This window comes from Lonchura striata, chromosome 5, assembly GCF_046129695.1.
Source record: "Lonchura striata isolate bLonStr1 chromosome 5, bLonStr1.mat, whole genome shotgun sequence".
Lineage (NCBI taxonomy): Eukaryota > Metazoa > Chordata > Aves > Passeriformes > Estrildidae > Lonchura > Lonchura striata.
This window is the reverse complement of record NC_134607.1, coordinates 26,881,757-26,907,904: the sequence shown is the minus strand read 5'-3', so window position 1 is coordinate 26,907,904 and position 26,148 is coordinate 26,881,757. Positions and strand designations below refer to the sequence as shown.

The following is a 26,148-nucleotide window of genomic DNA, read 5'->3' as shown; positions in this document are numbered from 1 at the left end:
GTTCTCACTTCCTATTCCAGACTTTTGCTATGTGTATGATAAAAAATGCTACATGGTGATCATGAATTAACAAACCAAATATCAGTCATACTGAAAAAAAAATATCACATTAAATCACTTTAATGTCACAATTAATCATTGTTTTCCCAATTCCTATACTTTGTTGCCCATTGTCACAGTATACAGTTTATAGCATAGTACTGCCATTCCAAATCACACCAGTTACAGTGGAGTCCAGTGATCCCAGGAAATACAAGAGGCAAGAAGATAAAAATTTCCTAACAGCTATGCTGAATGGAGTTAATATAATTAAATTTTAATTTTCTAAATGCCCCTAAATCTCATTCAACTGCAGGCTCCCTGAGCACAGAACAGCTTGGGAATGGAGAACTTGAGACACAAGTCTCCTATAGCCCTGTTCTGTCCTTAGATTTCCCTAACTACACATTTGCAGCTACCTCTGTGAGTATTGGGCTGAATAAATGGCTGATGCAGCCAAGTAAATTTGTTCCTGTGTTTCAGCATAAAGAATTGAACTAAATAGAACTATAACCCATAAAATGATAAATAAATTACATCAAGACAACTCTATATACCTAAATTTGTTTTAACAGAAGAAGTGTTACACAGAAGACATGGATCTCTCTCAGGACCCATCTGGGGAAGTCCTACAGATAAGAACATACCATATTGATGAACAGAAGTCATTCCATCTGTAAAATAAAACTTGCATTTAAAAACCCTTATCAAACAGTCCAAGGGAGCTAATCAACTTGTCAGAGATACCAAGAGATGAAGACAGCAATCCATAGGTAATTCCATGATCAAGTGAAGACTTATTGGAAGGAGTAATCTCAGCCACATGATCCTACACATTCTTATCCAGCCACAGAATGCAAGGAAGCTATCTGTCTGAAACCAGTTTGACCAAAAGAGACAGCAGAGAAACAAAAGTCCACATGAGATCTCTTCAAGTAATCAAATCAAATGGTACCACAGGCCTCTATATAATACAATACTGTTTCTAAATCAATTAAATTCCACTTCCACTTAATCCTGAACTAACACTGTCTTCTTTTTTTAATCTTTTTTCCTTCTTTATTCCTATGTACTTTATATCTTTCAGTTGTTTGTTGACTAAACAATTTTCATCTTCATTTCTAGAAGGGACATTTCATTTTTCCAAATGTCCAATTACTTTTCTACCTAGTTCAATATGAGTTTCTGAATAACAGAAGTTATTCATGGCTTTGCTAATCAAGGCTAAATAATGCTGCCTATAGTGACATTAATGCCTCTCTATTTTCTAATTCACCTTGGGGTCACACATTTTTTTCACAATTCCAGTAACAATACACAGCTCTCCTGCAACTAACCACCATGCCAAGGATCCATGTTGCTGGAAGATGATAGATGATCATTCATTTTACTGCAGAAATTCATGCTGATAATTAAGAAACAGAATCATACAATAGTTAGGATTGGAAGAGCCTTTGGGTGGACTTCTGTTCCAACCCCTTACCAAGGCATGGTCACCTAGAGCAGGTTATATAGGAATGTGTCCAGGTGGGTTTGGAATGTCTCCAGAGTGGGAGTCTCTTATAACTTCCCTGGGCATCCTGTTCCAGGGTTCTGCAACCACTGATGTGAAGTTCTGCCTCACGTTGAAGTGGAACATCTTGTTTTTCAGTTTATTGCCATTGCTTCTCATTGCTTCTCATCCTGTCTTAGGGCACCATGAAAGAAAATCTGGCAGATCCTCTTGGCATGGGCCTTTGAGATATTTGATGAGATCCCCTCTCAGTCTGCCCTTCTCCAGACTAAACAGGCCCAGCTGCCACAGTCTTTCCTCATAACAGAGATGCTCCAGACCCCTAATCATCCTTGTGGCCCCTGCCAGACCCTCCCCCTCACAAGGGCCAAACGGAAAAGCAGCATTACCTCCCATCATCTTCTCAATGAATCTCATATGATGCTGTACTTCATCTAACTGTAGGGTATCCCATTCTATTCTCAGTCTTCACTAATCATCCCTTGGTGTTACACTTTTTCTCATAGATAACATATCAGTACAATTTAAATAGGCATGCTAAAGGAGGTATGTTCACCCTAAATAAATTTACTTATTCAAGTATTGCTTAGACCCTATGCTTCAACACAAAACATCCCAGGCTCATCCTGTAGCAAATGCCATGATCAAAGAATTTGTTCTAAACTAAGGAAACCAGCCAAACAACAAATTCTACATACAGAGACTATTACAACAGATATCTGATTGTATATGTAAAAGAAAATTATTAACACTTTTCATTTAGTAGGACGCAGCTGTACACTTTACTATGTGGAGAACAGGAAGGGAAACAGCTGTTTAAAAAATCGCAGCATTTGTAGTAAAAAATGGTTTCAACTTTGGGACTAACTGATGTTGCCAGTAGATTGTTTGAAAATTACCAGCAAAGGATTGAAATAAAATGCATTAAAATTACATATACTTTTAAGTAATTTTCAATGAGAAAATTAATTATAATTACTAACTGTAGCTCTGTTCACACATATTAGTGGTCATGAATACACAACTGCAGCTTAGAATAAATTCTTCAGTCACTCACTGGTAGCTGTGACTAGAAGCTACCTAAATGTATCAGGAGACTCTTGCAAAAGGGAGCCTTGAAGTATAAACAGAAAGTTACCACTTCATTCCTTTCTATCATTATTTCTTTTTCATTGCAAGTTCTAATAACTTGATCAATGAAACAAGGTACCCAAAATTATTATGGGTTTTTTTACCATCATTTTTCTAAGTGAAGAATTACATAGTTGAGGAACAAAAGATGCACTGGGATTTAATGAAGATTAAGCCTTACCCTACTCTTTTTGTTCTTATGTCAATCCAGTAAAAGAAAATATCAATAGCTTTTCTTCTATTTCAATAAGTGTACTGTTCTTTAGAAATGAGGTCAAGCGAATTATTTTCCTGTAATTATTTTCCTGTAATTATTTTCCTGTAGAGAATCTGAAACAATATTTTCTAAGTAGTGAAGTATCTTTTTTTCTGTAAACACAGTTACAAGACATAGATGCCAAGTTTTAATGTGCATGTGCAGAAACGTACATTTATGTAACTCAGAAAGACTGGCCATTTGATTATGACTGCTGGCCAAGCATTAAAAGTACTAAAGCAACACTTTGATGTCTCAGTGCTGGACATGTTCTCAGCTGCTAGCCAAAATCTGATCACCTTTTTCTAAGCAAAATATTCAGTAAAGTAGTAAAAAACCCTTCTGTCTAACACCACCTGTCAGCTGGGCTTCAGACCAGGCCACCAGCCTGAGACAGCACTGTCGCTCTTCTGGATGACCTCTGCATTGTAGGGAAAAGGAAGACAGTCATATCAATTCTAATAGACTTGGCACCTTTGATATAGCTGATCTCCAAATACTCCCAACTTTCATCCCAAAGACAGTTGCAGACAGCAAACTCTAAAAGCCTGAAATTACTCGGCCCATTTTCCTCAAACCATAAACATGGGAAAGTACCATTCATTTTTTCTACCATCTTCAGACTCTCACAGTGGTTGCACTTCTCCTATTTACTTTTCATCAGGATCTAGATCTGCTAAGTGCAAGAAGCAGAATACACACACAGCATTCAACTCTACCCTGCACCAAATATGAACATAAACAAATTCTGTAAAAATCTCCTGTTTAGAGAAGAGGTGGTGAGAACTGAGTCCAGGAAGGCCAAAACAATGCGTGAAGCATGACATAAGTGCTCAAAAAAACCTTTCTCTGGAATAATTTCCATTTACAAATACATTTGTGGCATTAAAACAGGTCACAGCTTCAAAGATATATTTTCTTCCTCATCTTTGGCTCAGATACCATGGAATCAAAAAATGTTTTCCTGGATTTCATCTAAGACTTACTGGAACTTACCAAGCATGGGTTGGTCCTGGTGAACTGGTCAGTCATTTCTCCAGATCATTTCTGCATGTATGAAAGGAGGAAGGAACTGTGATTTTATGTGGAAATGAAACTTCAAAAGAGACAAAATTCAAAAGAGCCAACTGAGTAATAAATATGTCCACAAAGATTAGTTCAAACTTTCAAAGACCTACACTGGTCCATGAAAGTAACTTCTGTACTCATTACCATTCTAAGAAAACAATGATGTTTGTCATTCTTCACAATGAAGTGTAAGCAACAAAAATTTTATGATGGTATTAGCATCGTGATACTAATTCCCACAAGATTAATAGAATACAAATCCAATTTATTCAGATTAATTTTACCTTCATTTTCTTCTTTTACACACAAAATGGAAACACTCCTATAAATTAATTGAGCTATTTATTCTCCAAAGGGGAGAGAGAGGCATGCTTGTTGGCAGTGTTTTATGAACTTGAAAGGTAATGGGGCCCATAAAACTCTTTGACACATGTTTTTAAGCTTGACATAATTAGTCTGTACCTCATATTTGAAGTGTAAAAAAAGACTAGTTTCTTTTGTCTGATCATCTACCAGCCAAATTTCCTGCTCACATATGTCATAATAATATTTAAGTTCATTGAGGTAGTAAATATTTTATAAAAGGCAAAAATAGCAGTTGTGTTATGCCTATTCTGAAAAATCGGACACTACAATTACTCTTTCTCAATGTTTTTGAAAACATACGAAGAAAACGAAGCCATGTTTAAAAACATGTTGTTAAGGTACAATCAATATTCTTAATGGAAAATTGAGATTCATCTTCTTGAATTAATTGAGATTCATCTGTTCTTCACAGAAGGAGTGTCTGGGCATTAGAAGTGGCTGCCCAGAGCGCTGGTGGAGTCACCATCCCTGGAGATGCTTAATAAAACACTGGACACGGCACTTACTGCCAAGGTCTAGTTGGCAAGGTGGTGTAAGGTCATAAGTTGGACTGGATGAGCCCAAAATCTTTTCTAGTAATTCTGTGTGATCTTACATAGACCTGTTTTTTTCATCTGTATAGAATCTAGTCAGGCAATGGGGAAGAAAATCTATAAAATTTGGCTTATGCTGTGTGTACATGGACTTGGTACAGATAGAAATGGGGCAATGGGGAAGAAAATCTACTATAAAATGAGGCTTATACTATGTGTACATGAATTTGGTACAGATAGAATCACTCTCCAAAATAGGCTGTAGGAACAAAAGATACTAATTTCTGGTATTCATAAAAGTTTCACGTTTAGATGAAAAAAATTTCAAATGTGATACAGAAACTAAAATGAACAGAGAATTAAAGCACATTTAAAGCAATACCTCATAGCTACTTTAGAAATCTAGTTTATTTCAAAACCACTGTATACTTAATTTCAACAGAGTAAGACATATTGAGAGTTTGCTATATATTTGCTATATATCTTGATATTATCTGCATGTGTTTCATATGTGGAAGCCCTTCTTCCTTTGTTAGTTCCACTGGCTCTGACACCACTGCAAAATTCCAATGTGTTGTTTCAATATTAGTCATCTTAAACCAAGTAAAGAAAAAAAAAAAAGTCTTCCTTTTCACCATTAATACCCTTTCATCATCTGCAATTGATTTAAAGAGAGGCTTTTCAACTCTTTACATAAAATAAATAATTCCTCATCTTGTGTACTTAAACTTGCTCAAATTCCTTGTTTTTAGGAAATAAACATAGTGGTATTTTTCCTGGAATAATATAAGCTGTTAATATATGTAGGTGCTGAATGTATCAAAAAAAAAGCATTCTATCTCAGAACAGTCCCAGCAAGAACTACTTTCAATGCAGGAGAAAATACACTTTTATGGTTATCACTATTGTGTCTTATAGATGCAAGCACTGCAACATTTCATGAGCCTTACGGCCAAGATTCCTGTTAAGTGTACACAGCAAGTAAATGAATTTGCCAATACACATGCTGTAAGATCTTGATTTTCCTGTCTCTCAGCTAAAATACTACAAAAGGTAGGAATGAACATTTTGACAGATTGCAACCACTTTAATTCCTGCACTACAACAGTTCTGGCATTGAGCACGGAGGCAGAAGTGTGTGCTCACAGCAGGTACAGCCTCCTGACTAGCAGTGATGCTTCAGACTCAGGGGCCGGTGGGAAAGACTGAGAGAGACACATTTTTTTTCATTAAGCAAAACTAAAGTGGATGATCCAGAGTATCAAATGGTCTTCTCATATGTACATCTCTCTGCTTATTTTGTTTTTATCTAAACTGTGAAAGTCTGTCACAAAAGTACGTTGAACTGAATAGGAGACCAAGACAGGAGGAGAAAAAAAAAGTTATATCCATAAGATAAGGAAGATGTAGGTAAGAGGAAAAGCAACCAACACACACAAAAGCCTCAGTGTAGATTCAGAAGCTTTCATTGTTTAATGACAGAATTTTCTCTAACAGTTCTCCATTACATGTACCTGATTTAACTCAGAATTTTACTCCTCCATTATTTCTTTAAATGTGTATTTTTTCCTTCTAAATAAAGTTAAATTAAAAATTGAAACAGAAGAAGAAACAATGCCCAACTCATGGCACTATCTCTGATCTTTCATGAAAGAAAAAAAGTGAAGATTTAGAGATGAAGGGAAAAAATGCTATATTCTGATCATTTAAGTTCAGCTACAGTGTTACACTGTTACATTAAATACATGAATTTATAGAAATACAGACTGAGAAGAGTAAATCAGAAGCAAAGTAAGAACACAAAACTGGCCAAAATCATACTTCAGAAATGTTGCTGTTTGACTTTACAGAAGAGCTCATTCCATATGCTTTATGTCACCATCACCTTCAAACAAAGACCAAAACCAATTAGCTATGATTTAAGTTTAGCTTTCTGACACCCACCTTTAAGACAGTTGTTTCTGTTCCTGGAAAAATGGATACTATTCGGCCAAACCACAGGTGTCCTTTGTCACATGAAACACACAGGACCTCAGTAATATTGACAGCCATCTAAAATTCAGGGGCTCTTGTCATGACAACTGATACATAACCATCACAACTACAAGGGCCCTCCAGAATCCTGGCAACCTAAAAGTCTTGTTCAAATTACATACATTGAAACTGAAAGCATATTTTTTCCTCAGTACTTCAGTACCAACCTTCTGTGCATAATCATATCTGTTGCTTAATATACTTTCAAAATAATTGAAAATAGCAGAAAAAAACTTAAACTAAATTCTAACAAGGTACTTAGACTCAAGACTACAGTATGCTGTATCACAGACTATAATTGGGCTCAGAGAACCTGATGTAGAAAAAAAAAGCAACATAAAAAAAGCTTGATTCTCAAATCTCTGTAGATCTAGCACTTGGGAGAAAAATTCTCTACACATATATCAAGTTAATTTGTCTGAGAAGTCACTGACAAACTGCGATTCACATAGCAGTACCTGTCATGCCAACTAACAGAAAAGCACTTCAGAAAGTGGCAAGACAAACAGTAGGGGCAATTCACCTGACCTTAGATAAGAAAAATAAGGAAGCAAAACTGAAAAATACAGAAGATAGAAAACTACTATTGGAACTCGATACCAACACTGAACACTTAATTCAGAAATAAGCCTTCAGGAAGGAAATGTTTCTCATTTATTATAAACAGTGAAAAGAAAGGTAGTGAAATATATTGGAAATGTGCTCTAATTAGATACTGTAGGAGATTTTTTCTTGTGTTCTTTGAAGAAGACAAAAAAACCCCATATAATTTACAGGAAATTTACTAAGAAAACTAGACAGGTGCATAATTTGATATTTGTGTCAATGCTTAAATTAAAATACTATGAGAAAAGATTAGTTTCACTCTGTGAAGTTGAGGATTCTAAAGCACATCCTTTTCCTCTATAAAGAGATTAATTATCAGAGAAAGCAATAGACAATGATTCTTAATACCACTTATTGTGACTACAATGTCAATCCTATGAAGCCAGTATAATATTTATGCCAAAGAATATTCCATTGTCTACCTACAATATGCCAATGCATACCTACATTGCCATCAAATGTCAGGGCTAATTTTTAGCAGTAGCTGGGAGGGGGCATGCCTAGGACAGAGAGATTATTGCGTATCACCTGAGGTCATTACCAGGAGAAGAAGTTCCTTCTGGTCAAGAAAACATGGCAGGGGAACTGTCAGGTCTTGTTTATTCTCATAGAGTCCACAGTGAACATTTTTGTACATTAATCATTCTCTTTTGCACACTTTTATTACCATTGTTGCTGTCACTATTCACTTTTCTCATTTCTGTTTTGAATAAATTGTTCTTCTCCGAACCCATAATGTTTTGTGCCTTCACCAGAAGGTGGGGTGGAGGGGGAACAACATTTGGGGTCTTTTAGTGAGAATACTAAATTGGAGAATACCATTTCAAAAACATGACGAGTAAGGCATTCTATATTTGTAGACAGGATTAAGGTAGGGATCTCTAGTTACAGGCAGTACAAACAGAACTGAACATCTTTAAGACAAAGAATTCATGAAGATATATTTACTGTGAAAAAAGGTAGAAAGCAATATATTCCTTGAACAAAAACATATTCATGAAACAATGAGCTATTGAAGGTAACAAATATCTCCAGGTGAAAAGGACTGTAGAAATAGCACTTACACTGAAGAATGGAGAACTGGAGGAACATCTCGGGTCATAAAGCCCAATATCCTCTCAAAAATAACCACATAACATTTTTCATACTAAACTTTTATTTTCTTCATATCTGCTTTTATATTCAAGGTAAGCATTTCAGGTTTTGTTTGCCCCTGCAGCTTCATATAAACATGTACAAATTGTTCACCTTTAAACCTTTCCTTACCTAAGTCAGTAGTAGATGAAGGTGTTTCAAATGTTTTAACCACACTATAAAAGTTTGCATAGTGAAAATGTGTTCAATATTGTTTCATATGGAAGAGACTTAAAAAAGAAAAAAGGAATGGTACAGCTGATAACCTTTGGTACACACTGAAATTCACATAGGTTCCAGATCCTGGGGCAAGACGGTATTTTTTGAGTGTTCAGAGTGTGACAGTACTGGCAAAGAAACTGAAGAACTTACAGTAACAAAAAACATTGCAAAAAATATTTGGGATTAAAACTGTTTGCAAAGATGTCTTCAGAAAATCCCAGTAATTTATGCCAACTACATCCCTCGAATTGTACAAATCCTTTGCTGCATAAATTCAATACCTTGGCCTACAGTCTTAATCAGTGTGTATCACAAGCCCATTTTTCTGTGTTTTCCTTTCTTATAGAAATACTGAAGCAGTTACTTGATTTTTTTAAGGCATTTTAATATTAAATGTGGGCCTTGGAAATAGGAAGAGCAACATCCTAAAGATGCTGTAATGATGGACTGGATTAATGTGATAACATTCATGTTAAAATCATAGCAAGTTGTCTATCTGCCAACAAAAACAAGCACTTCTGCAGCACAATTTACATCAAACTCTAATCTCTATCATGTATTTTTAAAAGGTCACATGAACTGCACTGTGAAAATGTTTATGCTTGCACTGACTTTAAAATGAGATTATGGTAAATATAGATGACTATACTGCAGAAATCTAAAGTAAGGAAAGATCCATCCTGTTCAGATGAAATTATTTGTCAGCTGTTTCTTTTAATCAATAAGGATCTGACTTTCAGAAAATTTCTATTTGGGTTTGCTGGTTTTGTTTGTTTGTTTTCTGGCTGGAGCTGATAACTTAAAATTAAAATATCTGTGAATGTTCTTTAAAATTATATCTTAGAAGAATCATTATTCCAGATATTATGCTCTGCAAGCACATGTTAGATCAAATGCTTTAGAGCAGGTAATTACATCAAAATTATTGCCTTTCAAATCAAATATCAAATTTTAAAGCCTCTTATTCTTATTTTAAATACTTTTTTGTTTTTTTTTTTTTTACTGAGCACATAACCATGTATACTCTCACCCTAGAATGAATGTTCAGTAGAGCATTACTGACAGTAGAAATCTCTGTAAAAATTTTCTGATATTTTTCAACATAATTATTTTCAATAATAATTCAGGTCATTACATTAGTTCAAGTCAGGAATGAATTTTCCATTTTTTATGATTCAAGCTGATAAAGAGAACTACATTGGAATTTGTTCAGTATGCAAAGTAAATAATAAAAACAGCCACATTTCTTTTAGGTTGCACACAAGAAAAGCGTCTACTCAAGGTCTAATTAAGTAGAAGGTTCCTTTTGGCTCAAAAGACAAGAAACTAGTGAATCCCTTCAGTAATCCAAGAGAATGTTATCAGTAACAGGCAAATTTTCAATATCTGTTACACTTGTATTTGTTTAATTTAGAGAAAGAAAAGTCATAGACTGGTTTGGGTTGGAAGGGACCCTTTAATATTATCTAGTTCCAGTCCCCACTACCATTGGCGGGGGAACCTTCCACTAGACTAGGTTGCTCAAAGCCCCAACCAGCCTGATCTTGAACACTTCTAGGGACTGGGCATCCACAGCTTCTCTGGGCAACTTGTGCCAGTGTCTCACCACACTCACAGTAAAAGACTTCTTATGTCCCATGTGAATCTACTTTCTTTCAGTTTAAACTATTGTTCTTTGTCCCGTCGCTACAGGTTCTGGTAAAACATCTCTCCCCATCTTTCTCACAAGCCCCCTTGATATACTGCAAGGTTGTAACTAAGGCATTCCCGAAGCTTTCTCTTCTCCAGGCTGAATAATTCCATCTCTCTCTACTGATCTCCATAGGCTTAAGCCCCCTGATCACTTCTGTGTGCTTCCTCTGGGTCCACCAGAAGTGCCAGAAGCCACTGTTCCCACCGCATTTCAACATTTCTACATTCAACTGAGCCATTTAATGAACAGTGCAATGCTTAGATTAAACCCACTTCAGTCATCAGGATAAGATGTTCTACCAAACTTTGCACTGGTCTATTCAATGGAAAAATTAAATATCCACTAAAAGGAATATTGACAGCTGAAAGCATGAAGTGATAGAGGTATTCAGGGTTAAAGGTATCTCTATTTGTCAGTGTATCATCTCTTAGAACACATTTGTCAAGATCAGCATTATAAGATAATTTAAAAAAAAAAAAAAATCCAAGAGCAAAGGTCAAAACCACCACAAATTATACTAGGACTAGCAAGAACTCCCTTGTACTTTCTGTTAAACTTCATTTAATATGTAGTGGTTTTTTTCCATATGTAGTGGTTTCTCCTTTCTGTAAGAATTAAGGACCCTTCTCTCAGATGACACAACAGAATCATCAGGTTCTAAAGTTATGCTTAAAGTTGGTCAGTATAATTCTCCCCTACAATGGATGAAAAAACAGGAATTAACTCAATAACTAAAACTTTCTATCTGAAATATTTCCAATCTTCTAGGCATTCTGTTCTGTGCTTTTACTCTGGGCTGTTTCTGGTACAGAAAATACAAACAGGACACACCTGTTAACCATGTTCTGGAATTAACCTCCACACAAAACAAAAACAGAGGCATTTCCAGTACCAGACCTTCCAAACACCAGAATGAACAATGGGGTCATAGCATATAAATTGTTACTGTCAGTTGCAGGCAAAGGCAGAAGGATGTTTTATTATGTAAGGTATGTGATCCTAAAAACATCATAGGATCCTGCCCTGTTAAAACACTGTCCTGTTGGAAGAGCAGGGTATAACAGTGGAGGAGGATTCTTGAAGCCAAAGGTCAGATAAAGGCATGAGTTAACGCAGGCTGCAAGAGAATAACATAGCCTAAGAGCAGGACGTTTTATTTGGCCATTTAGTGATAGGATAAGGGGCAATATTTCAAAGCATTAGTAGCTTCAAATTGAAAGAGGGAGGTTTAGATTAGATATTAGGATGAACCTCTTTAACGTGAGTGCATTGAGAAACCGGAACAGGTTGCTCAGTAAAGTTTTCATCCCTGGAACTGTTCAATGTCAGGCTGAATGGGGCTCTGAGCAACCTGGTCTAGAGGAAGGTGGCCCTGACCATGGCAGGGGGTTTGGGACTAGCTGACCATTAAAGGTCCTTTCCATCACATAACATTTTACAAGGCAGAAATATACAAAATAAACAAACATATATAAACAAACTAAAAAACCATCAGAACTATAAATACCAACCTACAGCCTTGAAGGGCACTGTAACAAGAAAAATTTAAGGTCTCTCTACATATAATTTTTATTTTGTCCAACAACAAGATACAATTTGGCAAAATAAATAACACATTCTTCTAGAAAAGCAACTTCCTTATTGCTGTACTGCTCCACAGGCAACAAAGAGAAGTGTTAGAACATACAAAAGCACAGATGATATTCAGTAACTGGATGCTATTCAGGAGAAACGCAGAGGGGTTGCTGCTCAGAGACCCTTTTAAAAAATAGTCATACTCCTCACTCCAGTTAGATGATTTCCTCTTATCTGAGAGCAATCCAGTGTTTGAAGAAGCAGTCCATTCAGAGATAAAAACAGGCCACAGAGTTTGGAAGAGATCCAAAGATCATCACATAAATGCAAAACCCTCTACCATTTTATTCATGAACAGCCCTTTTTTGAAAAACATGCACAAACTTTGAAATAAACCTCTATACCAAAAGTATTGGAAAACATAGTCTAAATATGGTTCATATATTTTCAAATAGTCACCCCATAAATTTTCCTATTTGTAGGGCTAACATAAATGCATGAAGAGATGACTTTCAAAACATTGACAATAAGCAAATTTGCCAACCATCTGTCCAAAAAGCAGTCTAACTTAGATTTAAACACAGGGAAAAAAAAATAGATTCCCAGCCCAGCAGTGGAACAGCACACCTGATCAAACATGAGATCAAGCGTAGAAACATTCTAGTTTGAATTTAGCAACAAAGAATATGCAGACCAGGAAGATTATGGCTAATCAAACCTGCCTGGATTTGCCTATGTATCTAACACTTCTATATGAAGCTCAGTATCCAAGTTTTTGAGTTATTGACAACATTCAATGCACACCTCTAATAAACAATATTTGACATGCCAGATGCTGGACTAGCTGTCAGTGTGGGTTTTTTTCATGTAATAGCCTTACAGTTAGAGCACTCTCTAAGAAAGCACTAAATTACACCTTAAAAACAGATATTTCATACCATCCCCTTTGAGTAGAGAAGAATGAGTGGGAAAATACTGATCCCTAAGGGCTAGCCTCAGTGAAGGTCTTTCTACTACTTCCTCAGTGGCGTCAGCAAGGAAAGACCAAAAGATTAACAGGACCCCAGTAAAAGAAAATCTAATCCATCTCATGCTTACACCCCTAGCTGGAGCAGCAGACCCTTACTCCATGGCCCCAGTACTGTTTTCATAGTATATGGTAAGAAAAAAATAGTACATTACATAAAGAGCACAAAAAAAAAAAAACCAACTGTCAAAGAGGTCTCAATCTCTGTCCTGTAAATCCTGCTGAAAGACATAGAATATTTCTCAAACACATATTTAATTGAAAATATCCATTTTCTTCTAGTTTCTCCTCCCTACCTACTTCCCATTATCCATCATCAGTGGTTATACTTGCAATGGAAGTATGAATTGCCAAAATCAAACACATTTGAGAAATTGCAATGGTGCTTACTTAGGCTTTAACGCATCAAATTCAATATTCAAAGCAGTAAGAAGACATTTCTTATGTTGATGCCAAGGATTTCTATGTAATACATCATCTGGACAGACTACAACACAACGGGTGAGACAACCTCAGTGTCAATTTTGTACTCACATTGACAGGTAGTATTGTTGTAGAAGCCATCAAGTTCTAAGCACTGGTTTTATCACAAAAATTGAGTCTGCCTCAAAAGGAGCAACTGGGACAGTACACAAAGAAACATAATTTTAATATTTTACTTTTCCTATTTAATGTAATAAAGGCATTGTTTTTCCTTTCTATATACAATTTAGACTGAAAAAAGTTGACTTAGAACAGTTGCTCTCTATGTCACATCCTGCAGAGTTTGGGAAAAAACACATACAGAGTAATTCTTGCAGAAAATATAATACAGTTACAGATCAGGTAAACAGATTTTTTAAAAAATCTGTGGTTTTCAGTTTTGAAAACAGAAGGGACCTGAATGACAACAGATCAATAACAGGAGCTGTAGGCTTTCACTCAGAGCTGACTTGTTTGCATCCAACATAAATGGGCAGTAACCATTTACCATCTAACAGCTGTTCAGTAGCCTATGCATGATGACATAGTAGCCCCTGTTGTAGAAGTGGCTAGATGACAGTCACAGTTAATTACCATTCCTGCTGTCAGTCTCAAAAAAGGAAATAATAAGACCTGAAGATCATAGTAGCCCATGTCTTTTAGACAGAGAGCAACTCTAGAACAGGACAATGAAAAGGTATTTCTCAAATGAGCCATGTCTACCCAATATGTAGCAGGATCTCAATTTAATAAAAGCTAATATAATATAAATTCATATAATATTTTTTAATGTTTTAACTCCATCCAGGAACCCAGCCCCAGGCAGCTGCTCACTCACTCCCCACGAGCAAGACTGGGGAAAGAATCAGAAAGGTAAAAGCTAGAAAATGCATAGGTTGAGAGAAAGTTTAATAGGGAAAGCAAAAGTCATGCACACAGGCAAAGCAAAACCAGAAATTAATTCATCCCTTCCCATGGGCAAGCAGGTGTTCAGCTGTCTCCAGGAAAGCAGGGCTCCATCAAGTGTAACAATGACTTGGAAGAAGAACACCATCACTACGAACCTCCCCTCCTTCTACCCCCCATTTCATATACCAAGCATGATGGCACATGGTCTGGAACATCCCTTTGGTTAATAGGGGTCACCTGCCCTGACTGTGTCTCCTCCTAACCTGCCATGTACCTGCAGTTTCCTTGCCAGTGTGGCAATAAGGAAAGCAGAAAAGGCCTTGGCTCTGTGTAAGCCCTGCTCAGCAATAGCAAAATTATCTCTGTATTATGTTACGGGAAATACTTTGCATTCTGGACTTTTAGATTCTTTTCTCCTACTATCATCAGTAATAAGCATAAATGCTGGTTTTCATACTGCTCTCTTCCATACACTGTACTCAAAGTATGGAGGTCAATGTTCCAAGTACCATTCAGTTTTGGTACCCATTCAAAAAAACCCATTTACTCACCCTCAGATGTATTACCTTAATGGAACAGTACAGGGCTCTAGCGTTCAACTGATTAGGCTTAGAAAAGTACAAAAAAGGAAAAGTAAAAGCTTGTAACTGCCATAACTTTGCTAAAAGCTGATTCCTATATTGCTTAAAAAGTTATCATTTACATATAAAAAGCTTTTTAGTATTTATAGCAAAGTCAACTGAATAAACGTACTAAAAAGTAGGTCCAAATCAAAACTATGTTAGATTCCTAATGTAGCATGTAGATGTGATACCACGTAGAACTTCCTTATTTTGACAAAACTTTCTAGGATGAACAGAAATACATACTCCAGTTATAAAGAATTTCAAAAAACCATTATAACAAACCTATTCATTTTACCTTTACAACAATAAAAGACACTATGTGAGGTATTCACTGTAGGTACTTCTCTCTGGTTTACTACTGTTTATTAGGCAAGTATGCAAGATACATGTCTGGAATCAAAAACAACTCTTAATTCTGAATTGCCATGAAGGTGGCCACCCTCTACCAGGAAAGCCTTCTGAGGCTGTTTTTGCATTTAATTATGCTTCTGCTTAGTAAAATAACTCCTTGTTGGTCACACCAAGGACCATAAACAGCCGATTTATACTACTTTGGTTTTGTCTTCCCCTGTTGAGAGCCTTTCAAATCAGACCATTTTCCTTCAGATGCAGAATATTACATTATATTTATCACTATAGCAACTAACCTAATTGATTTGATGCAGGTTTCTCTTCCACCATAGGATGGAGCCATTACCCCTAAGTATAATCTAAACATTTAAGAAAGAAAAAAATTATCAGTTTATCATTTTACCACATCAATAGGAACATAATTTGGCTTCATATACTAAAGGATAACTGAAAGTCTAATGGGTTGTACATGTACATCCAGAACATTCTTTATAAATATGTTTATCTGCAAAGTGGAACTTAAAGTATGGTGTTTACTGATTGCTCACAGTAATAGGGATGACTACATTTGTACAACAAATACACTTCCAGAAACAAAGATTCACGAAGTAATTAAAAGGAGAAGCAATGTTCAAATAATTGATTCAGAAATAAGCTTTGTCAGACTAACAGATTAAAAATAGAAATAGGCAAGATACATCAAAAATTGCATTTACAGTGCTATTAAGAAAGGAAAAATGTAAAAGCTATTTTCCAGATTTTGTTTTGGAGGCTGCAGGGTTTGTTTTCAGTAGAATGATACAATAAGATAATAAAATATTAGGTTCCTGAAATTAGTTTGATAATATATTCACTTTTATTGTTATACATCCATATACCTGACAATAAGGTGTGGGGAAAAATAGAGACCACCTTACATAGTCAAAATATTTCCTTTTACTTCCTAAGAAATATGGCAATCCTGTTATTTTAAAGCATTTTTAAAAGTTATCACATACCCCCCAAATGTGCTTTTCTTCAAAAAGAGGCATCAGATGAAAAAAAGGCTGATTAAACTCTAGCTGATTTTTGAGACTTCATAAAATCTGAAGTGCTGCTTTACCTAGAAATAGCTTCACTTTTTTAAATCTTGATTTTTCACAGAGCATAAACCATTTTTTTTTTCAATGTCTCAAATACTACCACTAGAGAAAATGTTCATGATGCTTCATTAACATTTGGAATTGCAATTGTCAAATCAGTGAAGTATTACATAAATGGTGGAGTGTTTTGACACTGCATATTTTAAGCAGCATGGTGCCTTTCAGTGCTATATGAAATGAAGAGTGTACTACATATTTGAGGAACACCAACTACACTGGCTGAAAGAAATAATTAGAAACTGATCTTTAAGCACACTAGAAAATGCCTTCAGATTATCAGCCAATATTTGCATTTTTCATCAGTAAACAATGCAAAAAATAAACAATGAAACAATTATGTTCAATTTAAACAATATGTAACAATTCAAATGGATGACTACATTCCTTAGGATAAAACACTGTCAAAATTCTCATATCTGAAAATAAGTAATTTTTAAAGTGTCAGAGTTGATGGTTAGAATTATGCACAGAGGATCTTACATAGTCTCATAAGCAGCCTCTGACAGTGGACACTTCTAACACAAACTTAACAAAACATTTCCTATCACTAATACCAAACTGAATTCCCTTTGCACTTGAACTATCCATTCCGTAATATGCACTCCCATGATACAATATATTATTTTACAACCAACTATGTTGTTTAGTATATCCTCTACATTACCACATTGAATACAGCATTATGTACAAAGTTATATTATTTAAAGTATAAACTGTTTAATATAATTTATTAGTGAGAAGTGTAATGCAAAATGTGCTAAATTACAAAAAAAAAAAAAAACCCTCCAAAATATGTTATTATTTTTGGCATAATTCACTTTCAGTGTCATCAGTATAAAGGACCCCTGTAATATGCAAAACAGAAGTAGATTAAAGGTTCTCCTAAACAGTTACAATCTTGTTTCAAAAAAAAACCCCAAAACACATACATAGAAAAATGGTCAGTGCAATACAGTTGGAGGAAATGGAATAGAGGGTTAAGAAATGCAGCAGGTATGCTCCTGCAAACCAGCATCTATTTTCTATTCATCATAGCCTACACCTATTACAGCTCAACAAGACAAGCCTAGTACAAAATCTTTTATGCTACAGCTAATGAGAGCAATATGCACCATGGGTAAATTCAGACCCCATTCAGCTCAGGGTGTGAAAATACAGTGTAGATTCATTTTGGCAAAGCTGTGTGGGTCCTTCCTGATAAATTGTGTTTCGTTTTTTATTATTATTATAGCGTAAAAACTGCTTTTTCTATTCTCTTTGCAAGTTTCCTCCTCTGGTGGACTAACTTGCATTCCCTAACGAGGTGTGGGCATTAACTTCATTTACATTATGTAACTGCTTGAAAGAAAAACAAACAAAAGTGACCAAAAACAAACAAAAAAGCAGGAAAAAAAAAGACCTTTAAAAGTATTTATAGTCCAAGTACTTGATTCTTACAGATACCTTATCTGCAACCCTTGAATTAATGGAAAATCTATCAAGCCTGAAAAAAGAATATAAAAACTCTACTGACAACCTGAGGTGCAGCTCTAAAACTGGCAACACGGACTTACTAAACTGCTGAGGATATGCTAAGAAAGTGCCAAGATTTGCTCCTGTGGAATTTCAGAGGATCACATATGATCCCAGGGATGTTAAGACATCTGTCACTTGATGAAGTATGTGCTTCCTAAAAGAATGAACATAAGCAAACCAGCTGTCCCTTCATGGTGGACAGAGTTAGAAGAGCATCTATGTGGAGGGAACAGCCTCAGATGAATCTGGTAACATCTGACAATAAATAGTGAACAGTGGATCAGGGCTACTACCGCTAGAAAGTTTGTTTCTAAAATCCAAGAGATTTTCGAATTAGATTTGGACTGGAAATGCCACATCTACAACCTAAGGACATCTCACTCTTCTGAGATGCAGCAGTATTAAAGTGCCAGTCTACCTGCTTTGCCATAGGGGAGTGGGAGAAGATGTGCTGAGGGGCAAGTCCAAGGCACAGTACCTGTGCCCGCCAGCTTCAGAGCTTGGCCTTCACCTGAAGTGCTACCTCACATGGGAAGGGTGTGGATTTATGCTCAGCAAAAGCATCAGGACAAATATGTACTTACTGCAGTAAGCGATTAGGAGACTAGCCAGGATCATGATAGCCCAGAAAGTTGAGGACATGCTTGGCAAGGCGCTGGCATCTTTCCTACTGCTTCTCCTGGGAGATGGAGCCATTGAAGCCACTTCCCCGGTGGGGGTAAAGTCAGACAGTTTCACCAGCCAGCTCTCCCCTTGACTGATGGCCTCGCTCCACGTGTAATCCTCAAGGAAGGCATCTTCCAGCGACTCTGCTGTTCATCATCAGCATGGTCCTGTTGCAGGGATCATCTTCCAGCCACAAAGCCAAGGCGACTCTAACGACTCTAATGCACGCGGGGCTTGGGAACAGCGGCCACAGCCAGCTTTGCTCCTGTCACTGTGGTGGGATGCACCAGCATGGAGGGTTTCACTGCGGCTGGGATGCCTCGCGTGGTACTGAGCTTCGAAGATGTCCCACGAACGAGCCTCTTTTTTTATTCTTTTCTGTTTTAATTTGCAGAAGTTGTTCCGCGGGCTGTCCTTCCCCCTGCCGTCCCCTCCGCGGGGGCAGCCCCGCAGGCGCAGCGCGGGCCCCGGCGCTGCTAACGCGGCGCCTCCGCCGCCCGCCCGCGGCTCTACGGCGACCCCCGCTCAGGGCACCGCCGCCCCCCGGCCCAGGCCAGCATGGCCGCGGGGGCCACCGAGGGGCGAGGGCCGGGCAGGGCTCCGCCGGGCAGCTCCGCGCAGAGAGGGCGATCCGCGCCCCGGCCCGGCGCCCGCAGGGCGAGGACAGCGCCGGCGCCCCAGGGCCTGTCCAGCCTGAGCGCCCCTCACCACCGCTCCTGCTGCTCCACGGCGGGATGCGGCCGGGACACTTCGGGCGAAGGGTCGGCGGCGCGCCCTCCTCCGCTCCGCGCGCTGCCCGCTCCGCTCTCGGGCTCTGCCGCTACAGCGGCGCTGCCCCTTCAAGTAACGGGAAGCGGGAGGAGGCGGAGGGGGCCGGCGGTCACGCCCACAGGTGCTCAGCGCTCCGCGCAGAGCGCTCCTTCCCTCCCGCCCGCCGCTCCGCTCGCGCGTCCCCGCCGGGGCAGCGCGCCCGCCCCGGGGCTCGCGTCGCCCCCCGCCCGGCTCCCTTCCACGGGCGGCGCCCGCCGGGTTCGGGGAGGAGCCGCGGGGCGACTGTCCCTGTGCCCGCGGAGGCGGCTGCCAGCCCTGCTGGGCGGCGGGCAGGGCCCGCGGGGCGAGCTGTGTCTCGGCGGGGTACAGCCGGCTCCGGCCACAGCATCAGCCCGCGGCCGCCCACGGAGAGGGGGCGCGGGGAGAGGCCGGGCCGGGAGCGGAGAGAGGGGAAGGGAGCGGAGGCGGTGCCCGCCCCGAGCATCCTCTGGGAGCCCTTGCTCTCGGCTGACACGGGGTCTCGACAGAAAAAGTGGCCCAGAGAATTGTCTCTTCCAGTCCCCTCACCTGCACGGTGCAGCTCGAAATTTCCACGATGTATTGCGCCTCGAAACGACCACAGATGCTAAAGGAAACAATTCCTCGTATTCCTCATCTGCGGTCCTTATGGGGACTACTGTTGGCACGCGGTTTCTGTCGCTGAAATGGCAGCGACACATCGGTATGAAACCCACTTTAGAGGGCTTGAGTTCACATGTGTGCCAGTATCCCTTATGATTAAAAGCTTAAATATTTTAAGAGAGACCAGGTAGTTCAACTTTTCTGTTCGGAGTCTCCATAGCAATGTCTTCAAATTAATATTTTAAGTTCTGCAGAAGGTAGTCGCATTCCAAGTACAGGCAGGGTTGGCAGATTAGAAGAGGAGCTCAGTCACAAAACATCCCATTATCTCCTAGAATAGAAAAGCCATGAAAAAGCTGATTCTTATTGCTTCAGAAGCCCCAGGTTTGTCTGATTGTTTGCCATTTAAACATATAAACTTAAAATTGCAATTGAATGATGCAATATTCACAAGACAGGACTGTAAGGACCTTTTTAGTATGGCTGCACTTGGTTAGATACTTATAACTAAGTTCAGTTTTGCATCATGAGGACATTGCCAATGTAATCACTTTGATTTTGAGATTTTGTGCCAGAATAGTTTCATCCTGAACTGGTAGGGCAATAGATTAATGTGTTCAAACATACTTCAGAGACAAAATTTTAACTATTGTTTGGGTTCAACTACATTTGGGTACCAAAAGTTTTCCTTCCAAGATGTCACCTTCTTTTCCCTTATTTTCACAGGAATTTCTTTTCTAGTATATTTGAAAACTAGAATAGAGCATAACTCAAGCATTAAGGCAACATTTTAAGCTATATTCTCCTTCCCCATATCATTTGAAAGAGCATTTATATGTAGAGACAAATTCTTTGTATCATCTTCCATCCCTAACTTAAGCACTATATTTTCCTTCTAAGTCAACTTAAATTTATCATCCCTCTTGGAATCCTGAAGTATTACTTCAATTTGATGTTGTAAAGTTGTACAGCTTCATGAGCATTTTTTAAAAACTAGGACTTTTGAAATTCCTCTTCTCAGACTAAATGTAAGTGTTAAGCAACAAAAATGCCTCTCTGTGCTGCTGTTTGTTGCATTTCCAGGACTAACTTGTAAATTAAGCATTTTTCTGTATTTATGAAAGCATTTGATTTCCATTAAAGCTGTGAGTAATGAAAGTCCACTTAAATAGCATATTTTTTAAAATTACTATAAAGAAAAAGCAAAACTATCTTGAAATGAGTTATGTAGTATGATGTATAGATCAAGAGACTCTAAAGCCATAAGGGACAGCTGTAGATGTATATAGGCAATTATACCTTTCAGTAGAGTCCACAGAATTTTATATAGTAAATCTTACAGTTTACCTTGTGGTTAGACAAGAGGATTTCCCTTGGAAATACATCCAGCTTTCAGTCTGAGGAGTGGGATTCATGATGACTGTTCAGCTAAATAGAGCTTGAAGGTTCATGCGGAAGCTTAAGTCTTGCTTTGATAATTCTGAAAACATTCTTCACTTGAGACCAGGTTAATTCCCATGTTGGAGAACTACTCAGTCACTCAGATAGGAAGGCACCATTCACTGCATACAGGAACCACCAAGCTGAAGCCTTTGTGTTTCTATACAACTACCTGTAATAGTTTTACAGAGACATTTTAAAATAATAAAGATTTTCAAACATTACATTTTTATTTGATTGTCAAACACAAGACTTAAAACCACTCTTAAAATGCAATTTTAGGTCACTGCTGATTTGTTTTGTAGGTGCATGTTTATCTCCAGTAATGGCCTGGCTGTTCTGCAGGGTCTTGTATTGAAAAGTATTTCTCCCTACAGTGACACAATTCACTATGTAAAGCCTTACTTTAGGAAGAAGTGGCAGAATGTGATCTCAAATTAATTTGCTTGCCCCTTTCTCGATATGTTTCCCACACTTTGCTTTTCAAGGAAATTATCTGAGGTCTGTCTTTATTGCCTTCCTAATCTCCCAAAAAATTCCCAGTATTCAGACCTGTGTGTACAGAAATGTAAGAAAAGCTATGATTAAAGTAATGAACAGATGTCGGAAAGCTGAATAGAAAATAGAAACCTACATTAAAGGCTGTATATCAAAGTGAAATACCCTTTTCAGAAATCAGATTTGTTCCCTTATGTTCAAAGACACAGATCTCTTTTTCTGCCATTACTGTTGGAAGAGTTAATATTTGCAAGGAAATTAAAATAATATTTAAGCTCTTTACTAAGGCTGTGTTACTGGTCACATTGAAATTATAAGCAAGATTGACTAGAAAAGGCATAGTTTAAAGCCTGTTGTAAGCTGTATCTATGTCAGAGTTTGTCCATGATGTGTGTATGTATCTCTGTTTTCTGCAAGGATGTCAGACCTGTGAAGTCTGTGAAGTGATGTTGACCTCACTCTGTAGGTGAGAAGATAACCTACAGAAGCTAAATCTTAACATTCATTTAGCATCAAGCATGTACATGATAGAAGGTAGATTACATTCTTCAGGTCTTTACAGAGAGACCTGTTCATTTTGAATTTGCTGATTTGCTTTGAAAATAAATTGTGGGTAACTTACATGGCATAGCACTGATTCAGAATACTTCAGAGAGAATTAACTATCAATAATATTCAAGCCAATAACTGAGTTTTTGCTTGGTATAAAATAAAAATCTTCAGTTGATTCTAAATGTTGATTTCAAGGAAACAACAGAATATCTGAATGGACATTATTGATTAGATTTGTTAATTTTGAGATAAATATGATAAAAAAAAGATGTAACAGAATAGCAGCATTTAAAACATTTTTTGCAATGTTTAAAACAGGATTACATACAAGAGCTGTGTAATATAAGCTTGTTATATCTCAAAAGAATTTTCAAAGGAAGAGCAGCAGAGCATAATACTAAGAAAGTAAGCTACTCAACTTTATTTAATAATTTATATTTTCCACAAATTAGTTAAATAACTCTATATGTCGCATTATAAAAATCCATAGCACCTCTTTAACAATCATAGCAAATATAAGAAAGAAAGAATGCAAGAGAATTGCAATTTTCTTCTTCTTCCTTGAGATGGAGACCAGTTAGGGGATATAGATTCATGGTTGAAGAAAAAGAATAGTTTTAGTTAGATTTTATGAGAAGATTTGCTATCTTTGCTTTTACTGATTTTAGGCCATCTTTAGAAAAAATATTTTATCTAGACACATGCCTCAATTAATTTTTTTAATACCTTTTTACTGTCCAGAATATTGACCATCTATTTAGAAGGGAAGTTTTTGCTATTGATTCACATTAAGCAGAAAATTACTGTATTTGTGAACAAAGAAAAAGTAAGGAAGAAAGAAAGACCGTGTGCAGTTGAATGCTTAATTCATTGTGAAATTATAATTTAGAGAGTTAGTTCTTCAATAACAGAAATCAAAGTTTTGTCTAAATGGCAGTGAACTAACTGCATGCATCTGAAACTGTGGGATAACAAACTTAGTTCTCACCCACTAGTTCAGTAAAAATTTTTATTTTCAAAGTACTTGAACATTTTTAGAGAGATATTTTGATACACATACATGAAAGAGCCTTTATTATCAGTAACAGACTTTATTTTCAGTAACAGGTTCTTAATAAAAATTCCACTAATGCATTGTCAAAATATATTTAGAGTGAAGCTGTTGACCAAATTCAAGTCATGTTGCTTTATTGCATTGTATTGTCTGTGTGGCAGGTATTCACATCCAGGAGTGCTTTTGTTGATTTTTACAAATGTAAAACTACAGCGTTATTACTTTAGATTGTGCCACTGATCTTCTGTCTTTAACAAGGTACCAGTTAGTGGTACTTTTTTTTTTTCTTAGCCATTATTAATTTAGCTGGGTTTAGGGTTTTTTCCCTAATTTTAATTACCTGCCAAAGACATTATAGACACTGTGTGATATAGATACATTTTGAAAAACTATACGTGGTTTTGATTTAACATTTTCATGTGAAAGCTTTTATAATTTATGGGAAATCCTTACCCTGTAAAATAAAATCAAATCTATGAAGTTGTTCACTGACAGCTATATTAACCTGTCCAATTATATGCAAAGCCAAACATTTAAAAAAAGCAAGGAAGTGACAGTGGGAATATGTTGCCAATACAAAACATTTTTATACCTGTCTGTATAGCTGATGGGGTGTCACAACATCCACATTATCATCCTGACTGAATTTTATTTGTAGACTTTACACTAAAATGCATAAAAGCAATGAAAAGAAATACTTAAAGGTGCATTTAAGTATTTCTTAATACTTTGTGTCAAAGACAAGTATGTAGATTTTATTAAAAAATGACACCAATATTAGATACTTTCAAAATATATTTGCCATTTTTTAAAAATAAATACTAGTTGTAGATGACCAAGAGATTAAATGAACTTTTTGTAATAATACTGCATTCTCAGTTAGGTCCTAAAAATATAGAGATTGGACAAAAAAACACTTTACTCTTGTCATGCAAGTGCAAATATCACATCTAAAGTTGAGTTAAAATAAACTGCATCTTTTCATAGCATGTACTAATAAAATGTTTATTTTTTTAATGATGTGGGTGTGTAAAATTGTTTATTTGCATTGAAATGCCTACAACTGATGTGGCAGATAAGTACATTCTTGTCACTTAGCAACCTTTACTAGTTCAGAAAAAAAAATTGGTGGGGGGGATCTTAAATGCTGTTATAAAAGTTTCTGGAATTTAGCAAATTACCAAATCATTCAGGAGTGAGTCATTACCTGAGGTACAGTGATGCAATATACTGGATTTGACAGAAAAAATAAAAATAACTAACTTGCATACATGGGTAATTTAGGAGGTGAGTTATTTTAAAAAATTAGGAAATAAATCAGAACATGAAACAGCAAACAAACCTGAAATAAATCCAAATATGGTAAATTGCTTTCATTGCAGCAAATAGATAGAAAATGAGAGGATATGAAACCATGACTCTGAGCAAATTTTTGCCTTGGAAACTACATAAATTACTAATCAGATCTGTTGTGAGTTAGATCTAGTTTAATTTTGGCAATCAAGCAAAAGAGACACTGAATTCAGTTCCAAAGTGACCAGAAAAATCTGCTTTTGATTGCCTGACAAATAATACATGCCATTATTTTACAATATATTTAAGGTTATGAAAGAGTACATTACTTGCTTGGGAATTTATTCCATTTTTTCTTTTTTTCCCTCTAATTTCACTCTAATTTTTTTCCTTCAGTGACATACCATAATTTCATAACTTGCACACTTGACACTTGCATGTGTTAAGAAGTGTACAGTCACAAAGATCTAATTTTTTTTTGTCAGTCCTGTATTTTTTTCTGTCCTATGTCTGTTAGCTTCTCTGCACAATATTCTCTAGGAGAGAGAAATCAAAGCATCCTATACTTGTCTGTATATAAATCAGCAAGTACCCATTCAAGAGAAAACAGCATCACTGCAGATTTGGCAACTACATGATCCTAATTTTCAAGAGTGTTCTCTGAAGCCACCTATGGATTTTCTATGTCAGTCCTTATTTCCTTGGACATTTTAAGACACACACAAGAGATGTAATGGCATATGAGGCTATGTCTTCTTGCCTTTTTCTGGAAATCTTGCTTCTTCTTTACAAACCTTGCTATAGGAGAAGAAATAGGTGGAGAAATAGGTGTCTGGAAATGGAGTACAGGGTTATGTTTGAGAGCTGAATTATTTTGATGATGAAGCCAATGCATTTTCTGAGAAGCTCTTTGATAATGTTTTAAATGTTGCTTGTTGCCTTAGCTGCTACTGTAATCATGAATTGTTAATGTGTTTTGTGTTTTTTTTGTAAAAATTGAGAGAATTTTGATAAAATATTTTAAGTGTTCTGTTTGAAGGTGAGGTAACCT

The 26,148-nt window shown here is 37.1% G+C and overlaps 1 protein-coding gene across 2 annotated transcripts in view; it reads right to left on the bottom strand.

Moving 5' to 3' along the window:
• TAFA5 (TAFA chemokine like family member 5) overlaps positions 1 to 19,406 on the bottom strand; it is a 396,426-nt gene extending 377,020 nt beyond the window's left edge. Inside the window, exon 1 of one of the 2 annotated variants that reach the window (XR_013340007.1) lies at positions 18,787 to 19,406. Coding sequence is in view for 1 of the 2 variants with exons in the window: in XM_077783423.1 (XP_077639549.1) it covers positions 18,787 to 18,898 (112 nt within the window). In the remaining variant the exon portion in view is untranslated. The remainder of the gene's footprint in view (positions 1 to 18,786) is intronic. The other variant, XM_077783423.1, reaches the window with a different exon arrangement.
• Between the last annotated feature and the right edge of the window lie 6,742 nt (positions 19,407 to 26,148).